Source organism: Nycticebus coucang, chromosome 12 (assembly GCF_027406575.1).
Source record: "Nycticebus coucang isolate mNycCou1 chromosome 12, mNycCou1.pri, whole genome shotgun sequence".
In the NCBI taxonomy this organism is placed as follows: domain Eukaryota; kingdom Metazoa; phylum Chordata; class Mammalia; order Primates; family Lorisidae; genus Nycticebus; species Nycticebus coucang.
Window position 1 is genome coordinate 98645566 of NC_069791.1, and position 22581 is coordinate 98668146.

The 22581-nt window shown below is 56.2% G+C and overlaps 2 protein-coding genes across 25 annotated transcripts in view; one reads left to right on the forward strand and one right to left on the reverse strand.

Annotated features, from left to right (window-relative positions):
• Nucleotides 1–11421, forward strand: part of TSC2 (TSC complex subunit 2) — a 37677-nt gene extending 26256 nt beyond the window's left edge. For 4 of the 17 annotated variants that reach the window (XM_053557693.1, XM_053557694.1, XM_053557709.1 and 1 more), the window contains 17 exons: nucleotides 723–851; nucleotides 2147–2311; nucleotides 2557–2709; nucleotides 2834–2946; nucleotides 3455–3667; nucleotides 4542–4745; nucleotides 5386–5487; nucleotides 6679–6809; nucleotides 7224–7723; nucleotides 7883–7958; nucleotides 8182–8268; nucleotides 9053–9239; nucleotides 9522–9661; nucleotides 10657–10735; nucleotides 10816–10907; nucleotides 10988–11086; nucleotides 11173–11421. In XM_053557693.1, the coding sequence (XP_053413668.1) occupies nucleotides 723–851; nucleotides 2147–2311; nucleotides 2557–2709; nucleotides 2834–2946; nucleotides 3455–3667; nucleotides 4542–4745; nucleotides 5386–5487; nucleotides 6679–6809; nucleotides 7224–7723; nucleotides 7883–7958; nucleotides 8182–8268; nucleotides 9053–9239; nucleotides 9522–9661; nucleotides 10657–10735; nucleotides 10816–10907; nucleotides 10988–11086; nucleotides 11173–11337 (2635 nt within the window). In that variant the 3' untranslated portion in view covers nucleotides 11338–11421. The remainder of the gene's footprint in view (nucleotides 1–722; nucleotides 852–2146; nucleotides 2312–2556; nucleotides 2710–2833; nucleotides 2947–3454; nucleotides 3668–4541; nucleotides 4746–5385; nucleotides 5488–6678; nucleotides 6810–7223; nucleotides 7724–7882; nucleotides 7959–8181; nucleotides 8269–9052; nucleotides 9240–9521; nucleotides 9662–10656; nucleotides 10736–10815; nucleotides 10908–10987; nucleotides 11087–11172) is intronic. The other 13 variants (XM_053557698.1, XM_053557700.1, XM_053557696.1 and 10 more) reach the window with 13 other exon arrangements.
• PKD1 (polycystin 1, transient receptor potential channel interacting) overlaps nucleotides 11419–22581 on the reverse strand; it is a 54174-nt gene continuing 43011 nt past the window's right edge. For 6 of the 8 annotated variants that reach the window (XM_053557688.1, XM_053557689.1, XM_053557687.1 and 3 more), the window contains 12 exons: nucleotides 16562–16680; nucleotides 16276–16478; nucleotides 16008–16202; nucleotides 15514–15653; nucleotides 15048–15160; nucleotides 14679–14811; nucleotides 14431–14556; nucleotides 14019–14193; nucleotides 13599–13889; nucleotides 13392–13526; nucleotides 13013–13315; nucleotides 11419–12923 (listed from right to left, as the gene is read on the reverse strand). In XM_053557688.1, the coding sequence (XP_053413663.1) occupies nucleotides 12456–12923; nucleotides 13013–13315; nucleotides 13392–13526; nucleotides 13599–13889; nucleotides 14019–14193; nucleotides 14431–14556; nucleotides 14679–14811; nucleotides 15048–15160; nucleotides 15514–15653; nucleotides 16008–16202; nucleotides 16276–16478; nucleotides 16562–16680 (2401 nt within the window). In that variant the 3' untranslated portion in view covers nucleotides 11419–12455. Of the gene's footprint in view, nucleotides 12924–13012; nucleotides 13316–13391; nucleotides 13527–13598; nucleotides 13890–14018; nucleotides 14194–14430; nucleotides 14557–14678; nucleotides 14812–15047; nucleotides 15161–15513; nucleotides 15654–16007; nucleotides 16203–16275; nucleotides 16479–16561; nucleotides 16681–22581 lie in introns of those variants that run through there. The other 2 variants (XM_053557690.1, XR_008373470.1) reach the window with 2 other exon arrangements.

Below are 22581 nucleotides of genomic sequence, written 5' to 3' on the forward strand. Positions count from 1 at the left end.
CCAGCCACTGATCAGGGACATTTCTGCTTTACCATCACGCTGCTTCTGCCAAAATTGAGAACAGAGCTGAGCCCAGCCTCTGTGCTCTCGTTTGCATTTCATTGGAACAGCTTCCCTGTGCTGTCCCTCCTCATGCCCATTCTGTTTTGGCTCTCCCTAGGTGGGGAGACTGCATTTTCTAGTGTGACTTAAAATTAGAAGCTCTTCTCTCTAGCTTCTGGAGGTCGGGGGCTGAGCTTGCACCTCAGTAACCAGAGATTTGTTTCTGGCATTCTTGGACCTTAAGCTAAGAACTGGCCTCTTTCTCATAGTGACCTTCAGGGCTTGACCATGAGGACTTAGCGCCTCCTGGGTCCCAGGGCTGGGCAAGGCCAGCCCTCTGTGGGGTGGGTGGGGGAGCCAGGTCAGCACAGCCTGGAATCTGTCTTGCAGGGTGATCCACACGCATTCAATTTTTACTAATGTTCTTTGTTTTGGTATCATGCGTGAAGCCCTACCTTTTCTCAGTTGTGTTCACCAGATGTATTATTATGCATTTTGTTTTCTGTCTCTTCCCTGCTAACTGTCCTTTGGCATGGCTCTTTTTGCTCACCTCACCCGCGGGATCTCTCCATCCTGACCCTGTGGCCTGGGACCTTTCCTCCTCACCCTCCAATGGCTTGTCCTCCCCTTCCCGGGAGCTGGGCTCTCTGGGTCTCGGGGCTTCCTTCCTCACCTGGTAGTTTGAGGATAGCCAGACCCCCCAAACAAGGCTTGAATAACTCTCCACCTGTGAAAGAATCCAAGGAGAGCTGTGCAGCCGAGGCCTTCCGGTGCCGCAGCATCAGTGTGTCTGACCATGTGGTGCACAGGTAGCGGGGTTGTGGCGGGTGGAGCGCGGACCCGGAGATTGGCCCTGTGAGCACCGGGTGGCGGTGCATGGGGCTGCTTGCATGACCTCGTCGCCGGTTGTTCCCTCCCTGGCCAGGGCAGAGGACAGCCTGGCCCCTGGCTCAGGGGAGCCCGGTGACAAAGGGTGGGAAGGTTGCATTCTGTCCCCAGGCCCCATAGGAGCAGGGGTTGGCTGCACAGTGTCCTTAGAGACTGGCCTGGGAGCCCCTGCCAGGGTGCTGCTCTGTGGAAGCAGGCATCAGGGACTCCACATCCCTGGAGTCTCAAGGACTTTTGCAAATTAAAGCAGCTCAAGGCAGATACAGACATTTCTAGGTTTGGCTTTTTTGTAGTCTCTGGAATGGATTTTCTTCTTGGGCTTCCATCTAGGAAAGGTTTGTTTTCTGTTGTGTCTGTAAGAGGAGGAATTTTGTGTAGGGTACTGGAGTAGGAGCTGAGACCCTCAAAGGGTTAGGCCTGGGCTCTCAGGCAGCAGCTTCATGGCCATTGCCTACCTGTGGGTTGTCCCTGCTGGCCAGGTGGCACTGACAGAGGGGATCCTTGTTCCCTCCCCTGGAATCTGTTTCCAGGCTGGGCATCCCGCAGTGCCAAGGCCCACCTCCTCATCTTGATCTCCTATCATTTGGGATGTGGCCAGGGCTGGGAAGGGTGGAGGTCTTGGTAAGGCTCCCTTCTCTGCTCTTTGCTAGCAAGTTCCTTCTCATGAGCAAAGTATAATAGAGGAGCTATGACATTTGTATCACAGTGAAACCTGCATAGCTCCTTCCTCTGATCACTGGGTGGGTGTGGAGCTTAGGGGCAGTCCCATCTCACCTGTCCAGATGTGTGGGTAAGAGCCATGCACGAAGCTCAGACCTTCCTGTCCCGACAGGAGACACCCCTGTGGGCAGAATGCAATCTGGGTCTGTCTGCTGTGGTCTCTCCATATCTCTGCATGACTAAATTGTTCTGTTGTGAGGCCATAACCTAGCACTCCTGTGTGTTTCAGAGAGGGGACATCTTGTCTCTTCAGCCTTCTAAATCTTTGCTTCGACAAGTGGCCTGGGTCTTTCCCTTGAGGCATCTACCCTGCTCTCTGGGATGATGGGGTCCACATGATGTGGCAAGTTGCGGCTTAACTGGCCACTGTGCCCTGGTGGGGTCTTTTCCAAGCGAGGTCCTGTCAGCCGTGCATGGGTTGAGCTTTGGTCCTTGGTGGTAGGCACTCGGCTCACCTTGCCTGGCACCCAACCCTGGTCATGGCTTCTTCTCCCAGCAGGATACAGACATCCCTCACTAGCGCTAGTCTGGGGTCTGCAGATGAGAACTCCATGGCCCAGGCTGATGACAACTTGAAAAATCTCCATCTGGAGCTCACAGAAACGTGTCTGGACATGATGGCCCGATATGTGTTCTCCAACTTCACAGCAGTTCCCAAGAGGTGCACCTGTGCTCCAGGCCTGGAGCCAGGAGGGGTGGGAGGTGCAGCTGTCCCACTTTTCTCCTGTGGCTGTGCCCTGTCCACATGATGGTGGCAGGTGGGCCAGGCAGGGGCTCCTTCCTGTGGGCTGTCTGGGGCTGTGGCTGGTTTGGGCTTCCAAACTCAGGCAGGTCTTTGGGAGACAAGATGCCCTACTGGGAGCTGCCGCTAAGTGAATTGGACGAGAGCTCTCCTTGTGCTTTCAGGTCTCCCGTGGGAGAGTTCCTTCTGGCAGGCGGCAGGACCAAAACCTGGCTGGTTGGGAATAAACTTGTCACTGTGACGACAAGTGTGGGAACTGGGACCCGGTCGTTACTAGGCCTGGACTCAGGGGAGCTGCAGGGCAGCCCAGAGTCAAGGTGACTGCACCTTTACTCCCTTAACACTGGCTGTCCTGAGCCCAGGCCCACATGGAACCCTGCCATGCTGGCCTGGAACCATGGGGGACCTCGTTTATCACATATATGATTATTCGCTTCTTAGCTCTGATCGCAGTGTGCATGTGAGACAGACAAAGGAGGCGCCAGCCAAGCTGGAGTCCCAGGCTGGGCAGCAGGTGTCCCGTGGGGCCCGGGACCGAGTCCGTTCCATGTCAGGTGAGCTTTGGCCCTAGCCTGCCTCTCTCATAGGTGCCCAGGGTCCCCTCAGCTACCTCTTCATTGGTTCTAGTATTAAGGTGGGCCCCTTAGAGCCAAGAAATGAGGGGGGTCAGGCCTGGGCTGCTACTTCCTGACTTCAGAGTGAGGTGTCTGGGACCTGCAGTGTCAGCCCTTTCGCTCAGCTGTGCCGTGAGGCCCTGAGCTGCTCAGGGGCCTATCTCCTGGGAACCTGCAGTAGCCCCATCCTCAGTCTAGCTCACCCCTGGGGTTTTCTCTGCTCCAGCTCAAATGAGCCAGGGTGACCCGAGTGCAGGTCCCAGGGCCTACTGAGGCTAGCACAGTTGGAGGGCTGTGCCCAAGGAGGGGACTGCCACCAGCATTGACTCCCTGTCTATGAGCTAGGGGCCTGGTGGCCAGGCTGTGGGTGCAGTGGCTGGCTCTGGGTGCACAGGCAGCACTGTGTCAGGCAGAAGGTGGTCACCAGCCCTTCCCCCCTCCTCCTCAGGGGGCCACGGTCTTCGAGTTGGTGCCCTGGATGTGCCATCTGCCCACTTCCCAGGTGGCCCTGCTTCTCCAGGACCACAGACAGCCCCAGCCATGAAGCCTGAGAAGGCATCAGCAGCAGCCCAGATCCCAGTGCAGGAGAAGGCAACCCTGGCGGCGTGTGTGCCCCTGCTGACTCAGGGCTGGGCAGAGATCCTGGTCCGGAGGCCTACAGGTACTGGGCGGGCTGCGGACAGGAAGGAGCAACCAGCAGACTCAGCCCTCTGGGGTGCTGGGAGCTCCCTTTTAGCTGAATCTCCAGAGAGAGTGGTGAGGAGAGGGCCGGAGCTAGCCTCTCATGGCTGCTGCACAGCCAAACTCACACACACCAGAGTGCTCTTCTCCTACTCTGGCAGTTGGAAGCCTGACATGAGGTGTTGCAGGGCTGATTCTTCCACTCTCCTTGCAGATGCCATATTCTTCTCATGTTTTCTTTTCATATAGGCGTGCTTGTGTGTGTCTGTCCTTATTCCTTTCTTATGGGGATGCTAGTCTTACAGGATCAGAACCCACCACAGTAACCTCATTTAATCTTTACCTTTATAAAACCCAGTCTCTAAATGAGGTACTTGGCAGTTAAGACTTCAACATACACATTTGTAGGCTGTATATCAGCTCACTACACTGGCATCTCAGGCAAAGGGAGGACTTGGCTGAGGCCTAGAGCTTGGGGTGGGCCTTGGGTGTGGCATGGGCCAAGCAGAGAAAGGGTGGGGGACTGTAGCCTCCTAGAGGCCCTCATTGATCCTGGGCAGGGGGCTGTGGTAGGGGGCACTGCTCTGAAGTGCCCCATCAAGCTGGCATTTAAGAGCTTATCTGGGGCCACAGGGTGTCCTATCAGTGGGGTGGGTGACTGTTGGGGCATTGCTGTCTCTGACCTCATGATCTTGAGGGGCTTGGTTGGGAATATCAGGCCAAAGCCGGGGCCTGGTCCCTGCTTCCCTCCCAGTACTGGGCATGCTGTTGAAGGTGGTGTGCTGGGAGGCTGCCCTTGGGGGCCCTGAAGAGGGCAGCTGCCTGGGGCCTGAGGGTGCTACTACCCTGTCCAGGGAACACAAGCTGGCTGATGAGCCTGGAGAACCCACTCAGCCCCTTCTCCTCGGACATCAACAACATGCCCCTGCAGGAGCTGTCCAACGCCCTCATGGCTGCTGAGCGCTTCAAGGAACACCGGGACACGGCACTGTACAAGTCACTGTCAGTGCCGGCAGCTAGCACAGCCAAGCCTCCCCCTCTCCCTCGCTCTAACACAGGTCAGTGCTCAGGGGCCTGTGTGGACTTATGGGCAGCACTGGTCCTGCACCCACAGGCCTGGCATTCCCTGTCTAGGGCATTGTGGTTCTGTTCCCCTGAAGTCTCCCACACATCCCTGGGGTCTCTGAATCTGTCTTGGCAACATCCTCTTCAGGGGCATTTGGGAGGAGGCTGGACTGTGGGGTTGCTGATACTCTGGACCCTTACTGCTGCCAAGAACACCCTCTTCTCTGGAGGTTTGATTCCTATTGGTCCTTGCTCAGGCAGCTGCTGGATGACGGTGTCAGGAACAGGCAGAGCCCTGGGAGGGTTTTATCCAGCACCCTCAGGTTGCAGGCAGTCTCCCTCCTGCCTGGGCCCAGTCTCAGTCTTGGGCCCTATGCCTGAGTCTTTCTGCCTGCTGCTGGGTGCCCCATGGGCCTGGCCTGGTGCCATGCTCCTGTGGCTGCAGATGGCATTTACAGGCCCAGGACATCTATTTCCGAGGAGGAGGAAGGCACTTCCCTCACCAGAGGTCTGCCCAAGCAGCTTATAGTGCTAGGACTGTGCTCCCCACCCCGGCCGCTGGCCCTGCCCTCTCTCCTCTCCAGGCTCAGGGCCTGTGCGCTCTGCTCCACCTGTCTGTAGTCTCTCCTCCAGCTGATGTGGCCGCTCGCGTGGTCTCCCTTGCAGTGGCCTCTTTCTCCTCCCTGTACCAGTCCAGTTGCCAAGGGAAGCTGCACAGGAGCATTTCCTGGGCAGGTATCCGTGCCTCTCTCTAAGGAAGCAGTGTTTGCTACAGAACACCACCCTGCCTCATAGATGCTGCTCTCATCGTCCCTACCCGCTCACCCTCCATGGTCCGTCTGAGCCTCGCATCACCGTTGGGAGCAGGCTCTGACGCATGAAGACATCCACACAGACACCTGTGCTTTGCCTGCAATAGCCCCTTTGTCCCTGAGCTGGGCACCCTCATCCCTTTCTTTAGTCCCCAGGAGATGGAGGTAGCCTAAGGCTCCTTGGTGACATCAGCTAGGCTGCAGATGCCAATGGTGGCAGCTGCTCCAGGTTGAGCCTGGCTATGGGACTCCTCCTAGCTGACCTTGCCCTGATCTCTGGTGGTTTGACTGGCCTGGTGAAGCCACAGAGTGGACTATGTCTGCCATTCATCACAGGCAGATCAAACACCTTGAGGGCTGCCCTGATGGGTCCCCACGTGTGGACAGAAGCCAGTTAGGCAGGGCTGTGTGCAAATGGCTCTGGCAGGCAGCTGACAGGCTGCATGTGTGTGTATGTGTGTGCGAATGCACGCACACAGGGGCTATGTGGGGCATTCATGGCTGTGATAACCCTTGGTTGCTTCTCCCCCATGCTCCTCCCCCAATGCTAGCACGGGAAATGCTGCTTTAGGACCTCATGCCCCTCTCTCCTTAGTGTGCCTGGCTGCAGGTCTGGCTTGGACTTGGAAGGCAAGCCCTTGTTCTTGGGTGTGGGTTCCCAAGCCTGTGTTTGCACATAAGGGCTACCTTTCCTGAGAGTGCAAAATCGTGGAGAAAGTTAGCTTGTCCTTGGCCACTGAGGGCTAGTCTTAGACATTCCGCGCTCTGATGCTGAGGCCTGTCTTAGGTGGGAGCCCCCACCTCCTGGGAGCATCTGTCTTGTCCTTGCCTACTTGCCCCACTGGAGGCACAGGGGTAGACACTGGGGAGAGCAGAGCCAGCTGCCCTCCTGACCCCCAGGAGCCTGTGCAGGAGACAGCAATCAGAGCTCACACCCAGACCCCTCTGAGTATCTTCTTCCCAGCCTGCTTCATCAGTGGCAACAGCAAGCAGAGTCTTGGGGAGGATCTGCAGGGCCTCAGTCCCCTCTGGTAGAGAACAGGCTGGTACTCTGAGGCCATGTGAGCACCAGGGCCTGGCCCATCACCCAGCAGTCCCGTCTGTATCTTCCCAGACTCTGCTGTGGTTATGGAAGAGGGAAGTCCTGGAGAGGCTCACATGCCAGGGGAACCCTCTGAGTTGGAGGACTTGGAGGCAGCTCTGGGTACAGACAGACACTGCGGGCATGCTGGCGCATATAGCAGGGTGAGCTTGGCTGAGTCTGGAGCCTGGGAAAGCTCCTGGGGGGAGGGTGGGCGAGGCTGTGGGGAGGCCTCCTATTGTCCTACCAACTGGTTATGTGAACTTGGGCAAGTCTTGCCCCTTTTTTCATCTAAGACGTGGCTGGGTGTCCCCCTTGTACCCTCCTGATGGTCTCTGGCTTTCCCAGGGGCCCTTCTGGGCATTTCCTGTCCTTGCTGGGCATAGTTTGATTTGTGGAGTTCCTGGCTCCTCTCCTCACAAGCAGGTGTTTCAGCAATGGGGAGGACTCCAGCTTGGTGCCTGGGCTGCTCTGTGGCCCTGATCAGGGTACAGGGGGACTTCATCTTCTCGAGGTAGACCCTGGTGGGTCCCAGGGTGCCTCCTGATGAAAGTTCTTTCTGGGATGATCTTTTCTAGTCGTCTTCAAACTCCAGCCAGGAGGAGAAATCATTCCACGCAGAAGAGCTGGCTGTTGGGGGGATTCCCATCGAGCGAGCAGTCTCCTCTGGGAGTGGCCGGCCCTCCGTGGACCTCCCCTTCCAGCCTTCCCAGCCCCTGAGCAAGTCCAGCTCCTCACCAGAGCTGCAGACCCTGCAGGATGTCCTTGGGGATGCTGGGGACAAGTCTGATGTCAGCCGGCTGAGCCCTGAGGCCAAGGCCCGGTCACAGTCAGGGACACTGGACAGGGATGGTGCTACTTGGTCGATCCCAGGTGAAGAGACCCGATGCCTGGGTCCAGCCCAGCCCGAGGGTACCCTGCCTTCCAGCGTCCCTCGCTCGCCTAGTGGCCTCCGGCCACGGGGTTACACCATCTCTGACTCAGCCCCATCACGCCGGGGCAAGAAGGTAGAGAGGGACACCTTCACCAACAGAGCAGCAGCCTCCAATGCTGAGAAAGTGCCAGGCATCAACCCCAGGTGGGCCTCTCCCCTCTTGGCTGGAGTGTCCAATGTACTTTCTGTGGGGTCCTCACACATAGCCTGCTGGAGCCCTGCTCTCCTCTGTGGGGTCCATGGCTGCCTGGCTGGGCCCTGACTTGGGCCTGCACCCCTAGCTTGGCCTCATCTTTTCCACAGCTTCGTGTTCCTGCAGCTGTACCACTCTCCTTTCTTTGGTGATGAGTCCAACAAGCCCATTCTGTTGCCCAGCGAGGTGGGCTGACCCTCCTGCCCTGCTCCCTTCCCCTTTCCTACATTCCCCCCACTACATGCTCCCCCTGCCCGGTAGCCCAAGCCATGTGAGGGTGGGGCAGAGGCCAGTTCTTGCCATGATCTCCCTGGTGGCAGGGGGGCAGCCCCCCTGTGCACAGCACCCAGCAGGGCTGGCAGCAGGGTGGCCTCTGCCCTGGGCTCAGGCGAGGATCTGTTTGCTCCAGTCCTTCGAGCGGTCAGTGCAGCTCCTGGACCAGATCCCGTCCTATGACACACACAAACTTGCGGTCCTGTATGTGGGAGAGGGCCAGGTGAGGCTGCTAGGCTGGCTGGGGCCATCCTGGGGAGCAGACCAGGCCATGCAGGCCTCTGCTTGTGGTGGGGTTGGGGGTCTTGGAACTCAAAACTGCATGAGCCTCAGAGCATCAAGTGCTCACTGTGTCCCATGCCAGGTGTGGTTCTGAGCAAGGGACACAGGGTAAGAATGAATACATGGCACACCAGAGAGCAGTAGGGCCTGGAGGGGTGGGCAGGTGGCACCAGGGGGCTGCGTGTTGGGTGGTCCAGGTGGGAGCAGAGGCAAGGAAAGTAGGGGTGGGGGCACCCCACACTAGAACAGCAGGTGCAGAGGCCTGGAGCCCACAGTGTGCCTGAGGGCTGGCACCAAGTGAACTTGGGGGGTGACCAGAGGTGGGGGTAGAGAGGTCATGGGAGGATGGGACATGAGCAGCCTCAGAGACTCTGGTGAGGTGGCACTCAACAGTCCTGAGTGGTTCCAAGCAATCTCAGCATGACCCTGGCCGAGTGATGCCAGGTTTGGGTGGTTATGAAGGTAGAGCTGACTGATTTGTTAACTAAATATAGGGGGCAAGAGGAAGGAAGGAGTAGAGGGTAACACTGAGTCTTCTGGCCCCGACAGCTGCTGGGATACGCTGTCTTGCGCCAAGTTGGGGAACCACCCAACACCCCCACTCCAGACCTTGGCAATGAGGAACTCTGAAAATCCTTCATAGCTGCTGGGGTGCCGGGCAGGAGGTGGGTGGGGCTGGGCCTGGGCCTGGGCCTGGGCTCAGCACCACCCTCTTTTCTCCTCAGAGCAACAGTGAGCTCGCCATCCTGTCCAATGAGCACGGCTCCTACAGATACACGGAGTTCCTGACAGGCCTGGGCAAGCTCATAGAGCTCAAGGACTGCCAGCCAGACAAGGTCTACTTAGGCGGCCTGGATGTGTGTGGCGAGGATGGCCAATTCACCTATTGCTGGCACGATGACATCATGCAGGGTGTGCACATGGCAGGGCCCTCCATAGGCATATGCCCTCTGCCTGGTTGTTGGAGAAGATCCAGATGTCTTGAGTGTTAGAGGTCACGAGTGTGGGCATTGAGGCAGTGGTTGGGCTGGTGGCTGTTCCCCTAGAAGCTCTGGTCTTAGGAAAGGAGCTGGGGAGCTAGTTGGGTGCCAGAGGATGTGGCTCCATGACCCTCAGATCCTCCTGGAGAAGCCAGGAGGTGCCCTGGCACCCCAGCACCCCATAAACCTAGCCTAGCCTCACCCTGCTTTGCAGCTGTGTTCCACATCGCCACACTGATGCCCACCAAGGATGTGGACAAACAGCGCTGTGACAAGAAGCGCCACCTGGGCAATGACTTTGTTTCCATTGTCTACAATGACTCCGGAGAGGACTTCAAGCTGGGTACCATCAAAGTGAGTAAAGAGCTCTCAGTGGTCTGGGACCCAGATCCTGAGGCTTAGTCACTTCTGTTCCTGTCTTCTGGGCTTGCCAGAGGCTGACTCCATCTGGAGAGGCATCCACTGGTGTACCCTGAGTGGTGGCAGTGAGTGCTGCTGGGCTGCAGGTCACCCTCTGAGCTGAAGCAATGAGGATGGTGGTGGCTCATTCTGGAGAGGCTGTCAGTGAAACAGGGCACAGGCTAGTTCTCTGAGCCTCAGTTTCCTCTAAGATGGAGCTTGTGGCCTTTTGCGGTGGTTCCATCAGGAGTACCTGAGCTGATATGTGTGCGTACTCATAGGATGTGTAGTCGGTATGGCTAGGGGTTGGGCCCTCATGGCCTTCCTCTGGTGGCCCCTCCTGGCCCCTCACCTGGCTGGCCTTGCAGGCCATGTGCTGTGATTGAGGTGACATGGGCAGATTGTGGGTTGTCAGCCCACATGTCACAGTGGTGCATCCTTGCTGCACTTAGGACACCTAGATTCATAGGTGCACCAGGAAGCTTTGGGGAACACTAAGACAGATGCACAGTTCAGGAGAGGGCAGGGGTGCCCACGGGGAGGCTGGAATGGCCACCCTGGCCTGGCTAGACACTCACAAGACATATGTGAGAAAGGAGGGAAGGAGGGATTTCAGGAGGAGGGGCTGGATGCTGCTGAGGTGGGCCATGTGGGCAGCCAGGGCTTTGCCATGCCTGTATGAACAGGGATTCGGGTATGTGGGTTGAGGGACATTTGGATGCTATCAGTGGTGTCATCTAGGCTGTGGGCTTCAGTTCAGGTGCTGGGTTTAGCCAGAGGGGAGGACAAACCATCCTAGCCCCAGGTGAGGGGGGAGTTGGGGCTCAAAGAGGGGTTGAACCCACCAGTGGAGATACAGTGTTGGACATACTGGTGAGCCTGGCGTCTTCCTGAGATGAGTCAGGCCCTGAGGGCACATGCCAGGATGACCCTTCCTCTTATCTGGGCAGGGCCAGTTCAACTTTGTCCACGTGATCATCACCCCACTGGACTACAAGTGTAACCTGGTGTCACTGCAGTGCAGGAAAGGTGAGGCGTGGCCAGGGGGTGGGGGGTGGTGAGAAAAGACAGTTTAGCCTGAGTTAGGTGTGAGCTCTGACTCTTCCCAGATATGGAGGGCCTTGTGGACACTAGCGTGGCCAAGATCGTGTCAGATCGTAACCTGCCCTTCATGGCCCGCCAGATGGCCCTGCATGCAAATGTGAGTCAAGGCTGGGGCTGGGTGGGGGCTGGGATCCAGGTACCACCCACATAGGGGCTTATAGCCCTGCCTCTTCCCAGATGGCCTCGCAAGTGCATCACAGCCGCTCCAACCCCACTGACATCTACCCCTCCAAGTGGATCGCCCGGCTACGCCACATCAAGCGGCTCCGACAACGGGTAGGGAGCTGGGGCTCCGCAGAGGTGGGGGCTGACAAGGTGGGGTCATCAGCAGGCTGGAGCAGAGCAGCACCTCTTGTCCTCAGATCCGCGAGGAAGCCCACTACTCAAATCCCAGCCTGCCCCTGACGCATCCCCCAGCCCATGCCAAAGCCCCAGCACAGGCCCCCGTGGAGACCACACCCACCTATGAGACAGGCCAGCGGAAGCGCCTCATCTCCAATGTGGAGGATTTCACAGAGTTTGTGTGAAGCTTGGAGCATGGCTGTTCCCCAAGCTGTGGCTGTCCCCGATGCTGAAATAAACCAGTGCCATGGTGCATGAACACAGACTCAGAGGCAGCAGTCAGCTCCTTTATTTGACTTTGTCATTTTTGTGGAGGGAATCAAGGTGCTAGCTGGGGCCACACCCACAGAAGCAGTCCTAGCCTCAGCCTCACACATACAGTTTCTCACACTGTCACACATTAACCCTCCCCAGCCCAGGGAGCCAGCCCTGGAAAGGGTCTTTCCCTTGGACAACTGTGTCCTTCATCACCTCACAGTCCTGCTCCTTGCCCACACCTGACACCAGCAGGCCTGGGTGCTGCCTTCTCACTGCAGGGCCTCAGGCAAGAGGGGGAAACAAAGCCATAGCAGTAAGGAAATTTGTCTGGGGACAGCTGTGCCCCTCTAACCTTGCCCCAACACCTGCCCAAGGCCAGACTCGGATCCAAGAAGCAGCTGGAGCTGCCCCACGTGGGCCACAGCTGCTAAGCCAGGGCCTAGCAGTCCCTGCTCTGCCTCATAGTGGGCGCAGGGCCCAGCTTCACCCACCAGGCCCTTCATCAATGAAAAATAGTTACATACAAAAATACATACATTTTAACCCCATATAAATTACTGATGGATAGACACACAGTGAGACCGCAGCAGGAGGGGAATACACTGCAGGGACAGAAGAGGTAATAACTTAGAGGAAGGCAGCAGGAGGTGAGGGTTACCCTCCCTGCAGCCGGGATCCTTAGCGAGGGGAGACATCAGCCCAGGGCTAGGGCCTGGCACAGCCTGCTGTACCTGAGGACTTGGGAAATAAATTAGCATCTCAGAGGCTGGGCACTCAGTCCAATACTGCTATGTCCTCCCACAGAGAACTGGGGAGGGAACCCTGGGTCCTAGCTAGCCACACAGCCTCTTGTAAAGTGCTGAAGCCCACAGACAGACAGACCCTGCCTGCCGTCTGGGGAACTGGTGTGCAGCCTTTCTGCCTGGCCCAAGATTTTGAGGGCGGCAGAAGGTAATACTGAGTGGTGTCCACTCTGGCTCCAACAGGCCAGAACAAAGCTATAGGTGCTGCCCCAAGAAAAGGGACAAGTCCAGGTCCTCTAAGGCTAAGTGCTGCTGGGGTGTACCTTGTTCTTGGCCCATAGGGATGCCTTGCTGGTGCCAGTGGCCAGATCAATGGCCTGACAGGCCCGGGCAAGGTGGCTGGGCAGGCCTGGTTGCAAGCCTGGGGAGGGACCACAGGGAGGCATGGCAGGGGCCTGGCTGCTCCTGTGGCCCTGAAGGCTCTGTAATTGCTGCTCCAGCTGGTAGACATCCTCTGTGGCCTGGTTGAGTCGGTCAAACTGGGTGAGCAGGGCCTCGAATACGGTTTGGAGTCGGGAGGGCTCAGGCTCTGCCTTCACCCCTAACTGGCCAGGGCCCACACTTAGCCCATCCAGCTGGCTGGAGGAGGTGGAAGGGTGTGAGGCCTGGGAGCCGGCACTGGGCAGGGGTGCCTCTGGGGCTGACCTCGAGCCCCTGGATGAACGGGAGGGCAGTGGCTCCATCCCTTCGAAGCGAACTTTGTGGCGGAACTGGGGGCGGCACAGGGGCTCCGTCAGTCCGGCTGCACCCTGGGTGAACCCAGGGTGCGTCCCTCTCCCCCCCACTGGGCCGTACCCACCTCCTTGACCTTGCTGAAGCCCATCCAGAGGCGAAGCCTACGCAAGAACAGCTCCACCATCTCGTAGTCCTGTGGCTCCCAGGCTGGGCGGTAGAGCTCTCCCCGCAGGGTGTGGTAACGCCACCGAAGGAGAACTGCCCCCAGCTTCAGGGCACCCCACAGCCGCAGAGCCCAGAGCCCCACACACAGAAGGGGGGACAAGCACCAGGACTCATCCTGGCACAGAATGGGGGCCCCGGCCCCTGGGCACAGCACCAAGAGGGCCTGGGCTGCACTCTGAAGGGACTCTACACAGGACACGAGCTGTGGGGAAGGTGGCACGAGTGAGAGGTGTGCCCAGCTAAAGGAGCCCTCCTAGGAGGCCCAGGCAAACACTTACCAGAACAGCGAGCTGGGCATAAGCGGCGCCAAGCACGGCCAGGCCAAAGGTAGCCCCGGCCAACTCCGGCAGGGCCCGCCGCAGAGTCTTGCCAAAAACAGACCACTGGCGCACAAAGCGCAGTTGTTGGGCAGCCTGTGGGCAGGGGGGCGTCAGCCAGCAGCCTAGGGTACACGCCCAGCCCTGGACCACAGACACAGCCTATACCTTAACCAGGAGCAAGAAGAGCACAGAGGCCGCCAGGCCACGGGCCACGGCACTCAGTTGCGCCACCTGATCAAAACTGGTGAAGCGGCGCGGACGACCGTGCACAAAGCGGGTCCACTGGTGATCAGCAGTGCCCAGCTGGGCCAGGCGCACTAGCCCAGCGGCCGCAGTTAGCGTCACCAGCAGCCACTGCGCCCAGGCCCCGGGCCGCAGAGCGCGTGCTCGCCCCTCCCTGTGCCAGGTCCTGGCTTCCTCCGCTGAGAAATAGAGCGCAAACAGCAACAGGAACACCTGCAGAATGAGGGATCAGGGCCGTGCGGGACCAAGCCTGAGGGGACCCGCTCAGTGGAGGAGTGGGCTGGGACCTGCGGGGGTGGGTCCAATGGAAGGGCAGGGCCAGGGTCGTTGGGCGGGGCCTACCGAGGTGAGCAGCTGCAGCGACAGGCCCGCGCTGAGGCGCTGCAACGTGAAGGGACGGATGCTGAGGCCGGTGACAGCGTGGCCGGCCACGGGGAACTCTAGGCGCAGCGTGATGGCGGCGTGCAGTCCCACGGCCGGGCTGTAGCGCGTGAGTTCCACAAACACGGCGCGGCTCCTGCGCGGAGGGTGTGTATCAGTAGGGAGGGCTTGGGTTGAAAAGCCAGCCAGACGCGGGGCTGGGGAAGTTGGAGGTCTGCTGGGTCAGGGAGGCAGCCCCAGGACTTGTGGCTACAGGTGGAGCTCACAGGGGTGAGCTTTTCAGGGATTCCACTAGGAGGGCAGCAGATTTGGGAAGAGCATGGCAGGTGTCCCTAGCGGGGGCAACCAGGGAGCAGCCCCGCAGGACACACACCTGTTGTCTAGCCAGTTGTGCAGCTGCAGGAAGCCCAGCTGGGCACGGCTGTCCTCCAAGCTCAGGCTCAGCTCTTGCACGTAGCCCCCGCTGTCGTACACGGCGCAGTACCCCCAATACCAGGCGCTGTGGGTGACAGGCAGGGCTGGGAGGGCTACACGGAGGTGCAAGGTCTCACCTAGAGAAACTCTCCCTCCTCATCTGCACAGAACCCAGGGGTTTGGGGGGGTGGTGATGGCGCTGCTCACCCTAGCAGGTCAGGTGCAGAGTAGGCCCATGTCTTGGAGCTGTTGTAGGCCGCACTCGCCCAGCCAACGCTGTAGTTGGCGGTGCTGAAGCCTCCTGAGGCTGAGCACATGTGTGCCCCTGTGGGGCCCAGAGCTGAAACAGGAGGGCCGGGCGGTGCACTGAGCACCTGCTCTAAGGTAGCTCACTGAGTCCTCCCAGCAACCATAAAGCAGACATCGTTATTGTGTCCATTTTACAGAAAAGGAAACTGAGGCACAAAGAAGGTAAAAATCACATGGCTAGGTAGCAGAGCTAACAGTAGAAGTCAGCTAAAGGATAATCTTTGGAAAAGAGCAAGCGTTAAATGTTGGGGCACCTCCTGGGCTTACCATTCTGTAGCCGCACCTGCCGCAGCCGTGGGGGCCCCAGCTCTGGGCTAGACTGGTTCCCATGGATATAAGGGAGCAGCACATGGGACATCCACGGCCAGAACTCCTCAGAGCTGCATCAGACACAGAGTCACATCCTCCAGCTCTCAGCTGCCCATGTCCACCCAGGGTTGAGATGCCTTCAGAAACCCAGAGGGCACTGCTAGGGGACAAGGCTAGACCCAAGTTCCTCAATCTTGGCCTACTGCTGTTTGTGGCAGGGAATTCTCTATCACAGGGCTGTTCCACACACTGTTTAGCAGTACCCACAGAGAGCAACAGCACCTACTTCAGTCCTGACGACCAAAAATGTATCCACCCATTTCCAAATGTTCCCTAGGGTCTAAGCGGAAGTAAGGGCAAGAAGAAGTGGGCCCTGGCTAAAGTCACTGCACCCTGGCCCAGCAGGCATGTGTGCTGTCCATACCGCGTGATGGCCAGGAAGGTCCGGCTGTCCAGCTCCTGCTTGATGGCACTCTGCAGGCGATAGGCATGGCTTTGGCATGAGGCATCTCCATAGTTGGCCAGCAGTGTCACCAGCAGGAAAAGCATGTACACTAAGAGGTTCTGCAGGACAGGATTTGCACTGTTAGCCTGATCCCAGCACACAGTGACAGGGCAGGGCTCTGGGGCTTTTGGGCAGCAACTTGGCCAGCCAGGGTGCCTGACACTGAGCAGTGGCAGCACAGACACCCCACTGGTGCGCCCTCCTAGGCACAGACATGCAATCCACTAAAGGCCAAGGCAGCGTGCACAGGGCTCCCCCGAGGCCAGGCAGGAGCTAGGGATGGCAGGCAGAGCAGGGCTCCAAAGCCCTGCATGCCCAAAGGGCCTGTGCAGTTAGGAAACAGGGACATAACGTGCACACTGCCAAGAGGTGGGTGGTAGAAAGTGGCACTGGCTGCCGCAGACTGGACTCACCCTCAGCATGCTGTGCAGCCTCTTGACCTTGCGGGCTTCCTCCTTAGCTAAGAAGAGTGCAAAGCCATGGGGGGGCCGCACACGGGGCACGCGCTCACTCACAGGTGTCACAGCCGGGCTCTCCACAAGGGTGTCATCTTCATCTGGGTGTAGCCTCTTGGCAACCAGTGAGAAGTAGAGGGCTTCCAGCAGGACCTGGGCCACAGGTGGCATCAGAGGGGCCAGCAAGTGCCAGAGACCAGCAGCCCCACACCAACAGCCCCCTCACCTTAAGTGGCTCCCAGCCAACAAAGGAGGCCAGGAAGCTGGAGGTGCTTGAGAGGAGCCACATGACACTCACACCGGTGGGGAAACTGGCACCGACCCACCCTGATACCCCCAAGGCCACAGCTACCAGGAGCAGGCTGAGCCCATGGGCCAGGGAGGCACACCAGGCTGGCAACAATTGTTTCCGCAGACCCTCCACCAGTCCTGGGAACACAGAGACAAAAGTATGACCTGACCCACGGCTTGAAGGGAGGGGGTGGGAGCATCCTGGGCACATTCTCACGCACCTGTCCTGGAGAACCTTGCTGCCTGGGGTTGTTCCCAGGTTAGGCCTGGCCTGGGCAGCCCTTTGTCCCCCAGGCTCTGCAGTGTCACCATCTCTCTCTTCTCCCCAAGAGCACTGGACCTGAGGTACAAGGTGGGGGCCATGAATTCTTCCCAAGGAGGGAAGCGGTGTCCTGCCCATGCCCATCCAGGCAGGCTGTTCCTTGGGGCTCTCTGGACTTTAGGACCACCCTCTCCCACATCAAAGAGCCAGAAGACACAGCCTCAACCAAAGTGGGTGTGGTGCTAGGAGCTCAGAACATCACTCTCACCCTGGTAGGGCCACAACCACCTAGCTGCTTGGCCTCTCTCACTTCCTATTTATGGGTCATCCTCATCCTGAATCATCACCCAGGTACAGTGCACTTTCAGGGTCCCTCAAGCCACCAAACCAAGAGGTTCCCAATCTTCCCAAAGCATCCGCCCATCGCCACGTACAAACCATATAGAGACCAGGAAGTTGCCATGCAGTTTTGTGACCTAAAATTAACATCTAGATAAAAAAACTCATACATCTTTTGAATTCCAACGGTATGCAGGGCTCTAGGGGACCCAGAGATCTGTTTGTTCCCCAAGGAGCCAATAGACCACAGAGCCTGTGTCACCAAGTCAACACGCCACTGGCTTCCCCAATTCCAGAGCTGCTATTAGGGAAGAAGCTCCTGAGGCATAAGGAAGCACAAGGGACAGAAGAGCAGAAAAGCCAGACCATGCTGCACAGAGGAGAGTTCATAACATGCCCAGTCATGTCATCACCAAAAGAACAGCCCCAGGCATCTGCCTGCCACCGAGCTGTGTTAAACGCCTCTAAGGTAGCAGGTACTCCCGTTTACTGAGGTGGGCGATCACAGAATCACAGGTGAATGGAGGGGACAGTTTTCTTCTTTAAACTGTCTTTTCTGATTTTAATAGTGGTATAAAGTATTTGTTTTGGAGGGTTCTTTTTTGAGTGCAGGAGCCCGCCACAACACCGGCTATTTTTTGGCTGTAGTTCTCATTGTTTGGCAGGCCCAGGCTGGGTTTGAACCCATCAGCTCCAGTGTATGTGGCTGGCGCCCTAGCCTCTGAGCTACAAGTGCCAAGTCTAAAGTATTTGTTAAAATGAGGTAAAAGTAAAGACTAATATCAGCATTTCCCTTAAACAAGGAACAGCTGATTGTTATTTCTAGTCTGCACATTGATGTGTGTATCGTACATGTGGTTATGGTCACATCGTATTAGGACCATGTGACGTATACCGCACAAGATACATGGAATCTGACATGAAACTTTAAGCTGCACAAGACTATGCTTCTTACCATGACTCATTGAGTCCTTCATCATGGAAATACTTGCTGATCCCCTACTGAATGCCTGGCACTGGTGCAGGCCCTGGGGACCCACTAGTGAAGAGAACAGTCCCCAGACTTGCAGTGCACACATCACACTGTCGGCACAGATAAGCCAGCATGTAGAAAACAAGAGGATGAGAACACGGCCTTCCTGGGTGTGTGAAGATGGGTGCATGGGTCAAACGTACCCCACTGTGTGTCCACAGCAGGAAGGAGGCCCTGACCAGGTAAGGTTAGAGCAAAGAGCTGAAAGGAGATGAATACAAGGTCACCATCCCAGGGAAAAATACCCTCAGCAGAGGAAGCAGCAGAGCCCCAGGATATAGTGAGTGGCAGGGGAAGCAGAGGGGCTGAACAGGAGTGAGAGTGGGGGAGGAGCAGGCTGGGGATATCTGGGCAGGACATGGAGACTCTCACTGGTACTGGGATTGCTCCCACTTGTGGCAGGCTGCCTGTGCATAGTTCTTTCTCACAGAATAACCAAGAAGATGCTATGGGAATGACAGTGCACAACTAATGGGGCTGGGCCATATGAGACACTGATCCTGAGGATCACTCTGGAAGGATGCTGGCCACCAACAGCCAAGGTGGGAGGATGCTCAAGCAGCCTCTACGGTGGGTTTGCAAGAGGAGCTGAGGACCTCCGCCACACACACACACACACCAGCACGCCTACTGAGATGTCTTTAAATTTTTATTTGTTTGAGATAGAGTCTCACTTTGTTGCCCTTGGTAAAGTGCCATGGTGTCATAGCTCACAGCAACCTCAAACTCTTGGGCTCAAGTGACCTTCTTGCCTTATCCTCCTGAGTAGCTGGGACTATGGGTATTTGCCAGAACACCTGGCTATTTTTTTTTTTTTTTATAGAGACAGAGTCTCACTTCATGGCCCTCGGTAGAGTGCCGTGGCCTCACACAGCTCACAGCAACCTCCAACTCCTGGGCCTAAGCGATTCTCCTGCCTCAGCCTCCCAAGTAGCTGAGACTACAGGCGCCCGCCACAACGCCCGGCTATTTTTTGGTTGCAGTTTGGCCGGGGCCGGGACCGAACCCGCCACCCTCAGTACATGGGGCCGGCACCTTACCGACTGAGCCACAGGCGCCGCCCGACACCTGGCTATTTTTTAAAGGCAGGAGTGCTCTAGCTTAGGCTGGTCTTGAACTCATGGGCTCAATCCACCCCCCTCAGCCTCCCAAAGTGCCAGGATTACAGGTGTGAGCTACCATGCTCAGCCTGAATTGTCTTAAGCATCAAGTTCTGGTGTAACCTCTTCTACACTGGGACAGACAGGGTCTGACTCCAGGAACAGGCTCTCCCTGGTACAGTGAATGAACTGTGGAGGAAGTATGGAGTGGAGAGCCAGTGGAGGCTCAGGAATGGTCCAGGCAGAGGATGATGTCAGGATGGAAGGCGCAGGAAGAGAGGTCAGACTCTAAGGGGAAAGCAGCTGGCAGGACCTTCTGAAGACTCATTTCAGGGATGACACAGAAGAGCCAAGAATGAATCCAAGCCTTCTGTCTTGGTCAGAAGGTGTATTGGCCATTTTCTGAAACAGGAACAATGGAGGAAGAGTGTCCCTGTCTATGCTGGGGGTTGGGGGGAGGAGGGAAATCAGTGCTTTATATTTTTGTGAAGTTTGAGCTACTGGGAGACATCCACATGGAGATGCCATGGCCTGGGCACTCAGATGTGCACATCAGGATTTCAGGAAGAGCTTTGGGCCAGAGGTATTTGGTGGTGGTCAGTGTATGATTACTGCCCCAGTATTTCCCGGTATTGTATATTTATATATACATTGTAAATCAATGAGCAATTCCTTTTCTTTTCTTGTTTTTTTTTTTTTGTAGAGACAGAGTCTCTACAAAAATAGCCGGGCATTGTGGCGGGCGCCTGTAGTCCCAGCTACTAGGGAGGCTGAGGCAAGAGAATCACCTAAGCCCAGGAGTTGGAGGTTGCTATGAGCTGTGTGATGCCATGGCACACTACCAAGGGCAATAATGGTTAATTATTTTTATTTTTTTATTTTTTGGCCGGGGCCAGGTTTGAATCTGCCACCCTCAGTATATGGGGCCGGCACCCTACCCACTGAGCCACAGGCACTGCTCAATGAGCAATTTCTTAAGAATGGTGTCCTTATGTCATTGGTTATCTGCCTTTCCAAAATAATTTAGGAAGCTTTCCCTTCTTCTCTGTGTTGTGAGACAGTTCATATCTCTGTAATTTCTGTACCTGAAAATTATTATTATTTTTTGAGACAGAGTCTCACTATGTTGCCCTCGGTAGAGTACCATGACATCACAGGTCACAGCAACCTCAAACTCTAGGGCTTAAGTGATTCTCTTGCCTCAGTCTCCCAAGTAGCTGGGACTACAGGTGCTCACCACAACATCAAGGTATTTTGTTTGTTTGGTTTTTTTGGAGACAGAGCCTCAAGCTGTCCCCCTGGGTAGAGTGCCATGGCATCACAGTTTACAGCAACCTCCAATTCCTGGGCTCAAGCGATTCTCCTGCCTCCACCTCCCAAGTGGCTAGGACTACAGGTGCCTGCCACAACACCCGGCTATTTTTTGGTCGCAGCCATCATTGTTGTTTGGCGGGCCCAGGCTGGATTCAAACCTGCCAGCTCAGGTGCATGTAGCTAGCGCCTTAGCTGCTTGAGCCACAGGTGCCGAGCCTATTATTATTATTTTTGTAGTTGTCATTGTTTGGCAGGCCTGGGCCAGGTTTGAACCTGCCTGCCTTGGAGTATGTGGCCGGCACCCTAGCTGCTGAGCTATAGGTACCAAGCCCTGAAAATTATTATTATTATTTTTTTTTTTTTTTTTTGAGACAGAGTGCTATGGCATCATCAAAGCTCACAGCAACCTAAAACTCTTGGGCTCAAGTGGTCCTCTGGCCTCAGCCTCCCAAGTAGCTGGGACTATAGGCAACCACAACAATACCCAGCTAGTTTTTCTATTTTTAGTAGAGACAGGGTTTCATTCCTGCTCAGGCTGGTCTTGAACTCCTGAGCTCGAGGGATTCTCCCACCTTGGCCTCCCAGAATGCTGGGATTACAAGCATGAGTCACTGTGCCTGGCCTGGTTGTTTGAAAAATAGAAGAACTCAGCTTGGTGTCTGTAGCACAGTGGTTATGGCGTTAGCCACATACACCAAGGCTGGCAGGTTTGAACCCAGCCCAGGCCAGCTAAACAACGACAACTGCAATAAAAAATAGCCAGGGGCTATGGTGGGCACCTGTAGTCCCAGCTATTTGGGACGCTGAGGCAAGAGAATTACTTAAGCCCAACAGTTTGCGGTTGCTGTGAGCTCAGACACCACAGCACTCTACTGAGAGTGACATAGCAATACTCTGTCTCAAAAAAAGAAAAAGAAAAAGAAAAAAGAAAAGAAAATCAGAAGAACTCAGGCCAGGTGCAGTGGCTCTGAGAGGCCGAGGGAGGTGGACTGCCTCAACTTACAGGTTTGAGAACAGGCCTGAGCCAGAGCAAGACCTCTCTAAAAAAAAAATAGCCTGGGCGGTGCCTGTGGTTCATGGGTGGCGCCTGTGGCTCAGTGACTAGGGCACTGGCCCCATATGCCGAGGGTGGCGGGTTCAAACCCAGCCCCGGCCAAACTGCAACAAAAATATAGCCGGGTGTTGTGGTGGGCGCCTGTAGTCCCAGCTGCTCGGGAGTCTGAGGCAAGAGAATCACGTAAGCCCAAGAGTTAGAGGTTGCTGTGAGCCGTGTGACGCCACGGCACTCTACCTGAGGGCGGTACAGTGAGACTCTGTCTCTACAAAAAAAAAAAAAAGACAAAAAAATTTAAAAAATTAAAAAATAATAAGAAGAAGAAATTAGAAATAGCCTGGTGTTGTGGGGAGAGCCTGTAGTCCCAGCTACTTGGGAGACTGAAGTAAGAGAATTGCTTAAGCCCAAGAGTTTGGGGTTGCTGTGAGTTGTGACACCACGGCACTCTACCAAGGGCAACAAAATGAGACTCTGTCTCACAAATGAAAAAAAAAAAAAAAACAGACAGACATCAGGCAGTCTGTCTGACCACCACTGAGCTTATCTACCAAACCTAGACATACAGCCCACTGCACATCTGGGATATATGGTACAGCCTGTTGCTCCCAGGCTGCACACTTGAACAGCAGGTGACTGTACTGAATTCTATAGGTGACCGTAATACAACAGGAAGCATTTTTGTATCTAAAAATACCTAAGCAGAGGAAAGGCATGGTAGAAGTAATAATGTCGTGATGTCACAGGACCATCCTGGCATAAGCAGTCTGCCGTCACTGAAATATCCTGCTGCAGGTGACAGCGTTATTCCACGTGTTAGCTGTTAAGTTGGAAAACCAGAAATAGGAACTTTTTTTTTTTTTTTTGAGACAGAACCTCAAGCTGTCACCCTGGATTGAGTGCTGTAGTGTCACAGCTCACAGCAACCTCCAACTCCACAGACACGTGGAATAACGCTGTCACCTGCAGCAGGATATTTCGGTGACGGCCTAAGTGATTCTCTTGCCTCAGCTTCCCAAGTAGCTGGGACTAGAGGTACCCGCCACAACACCCGGCTATTTTTTGGTTGTAGTTGTCATTGTTGTTTGGCAGGACTGGGCTGGATTCGAACCCAACAGCTCTGTTGTATGTGGCTGGCGCCA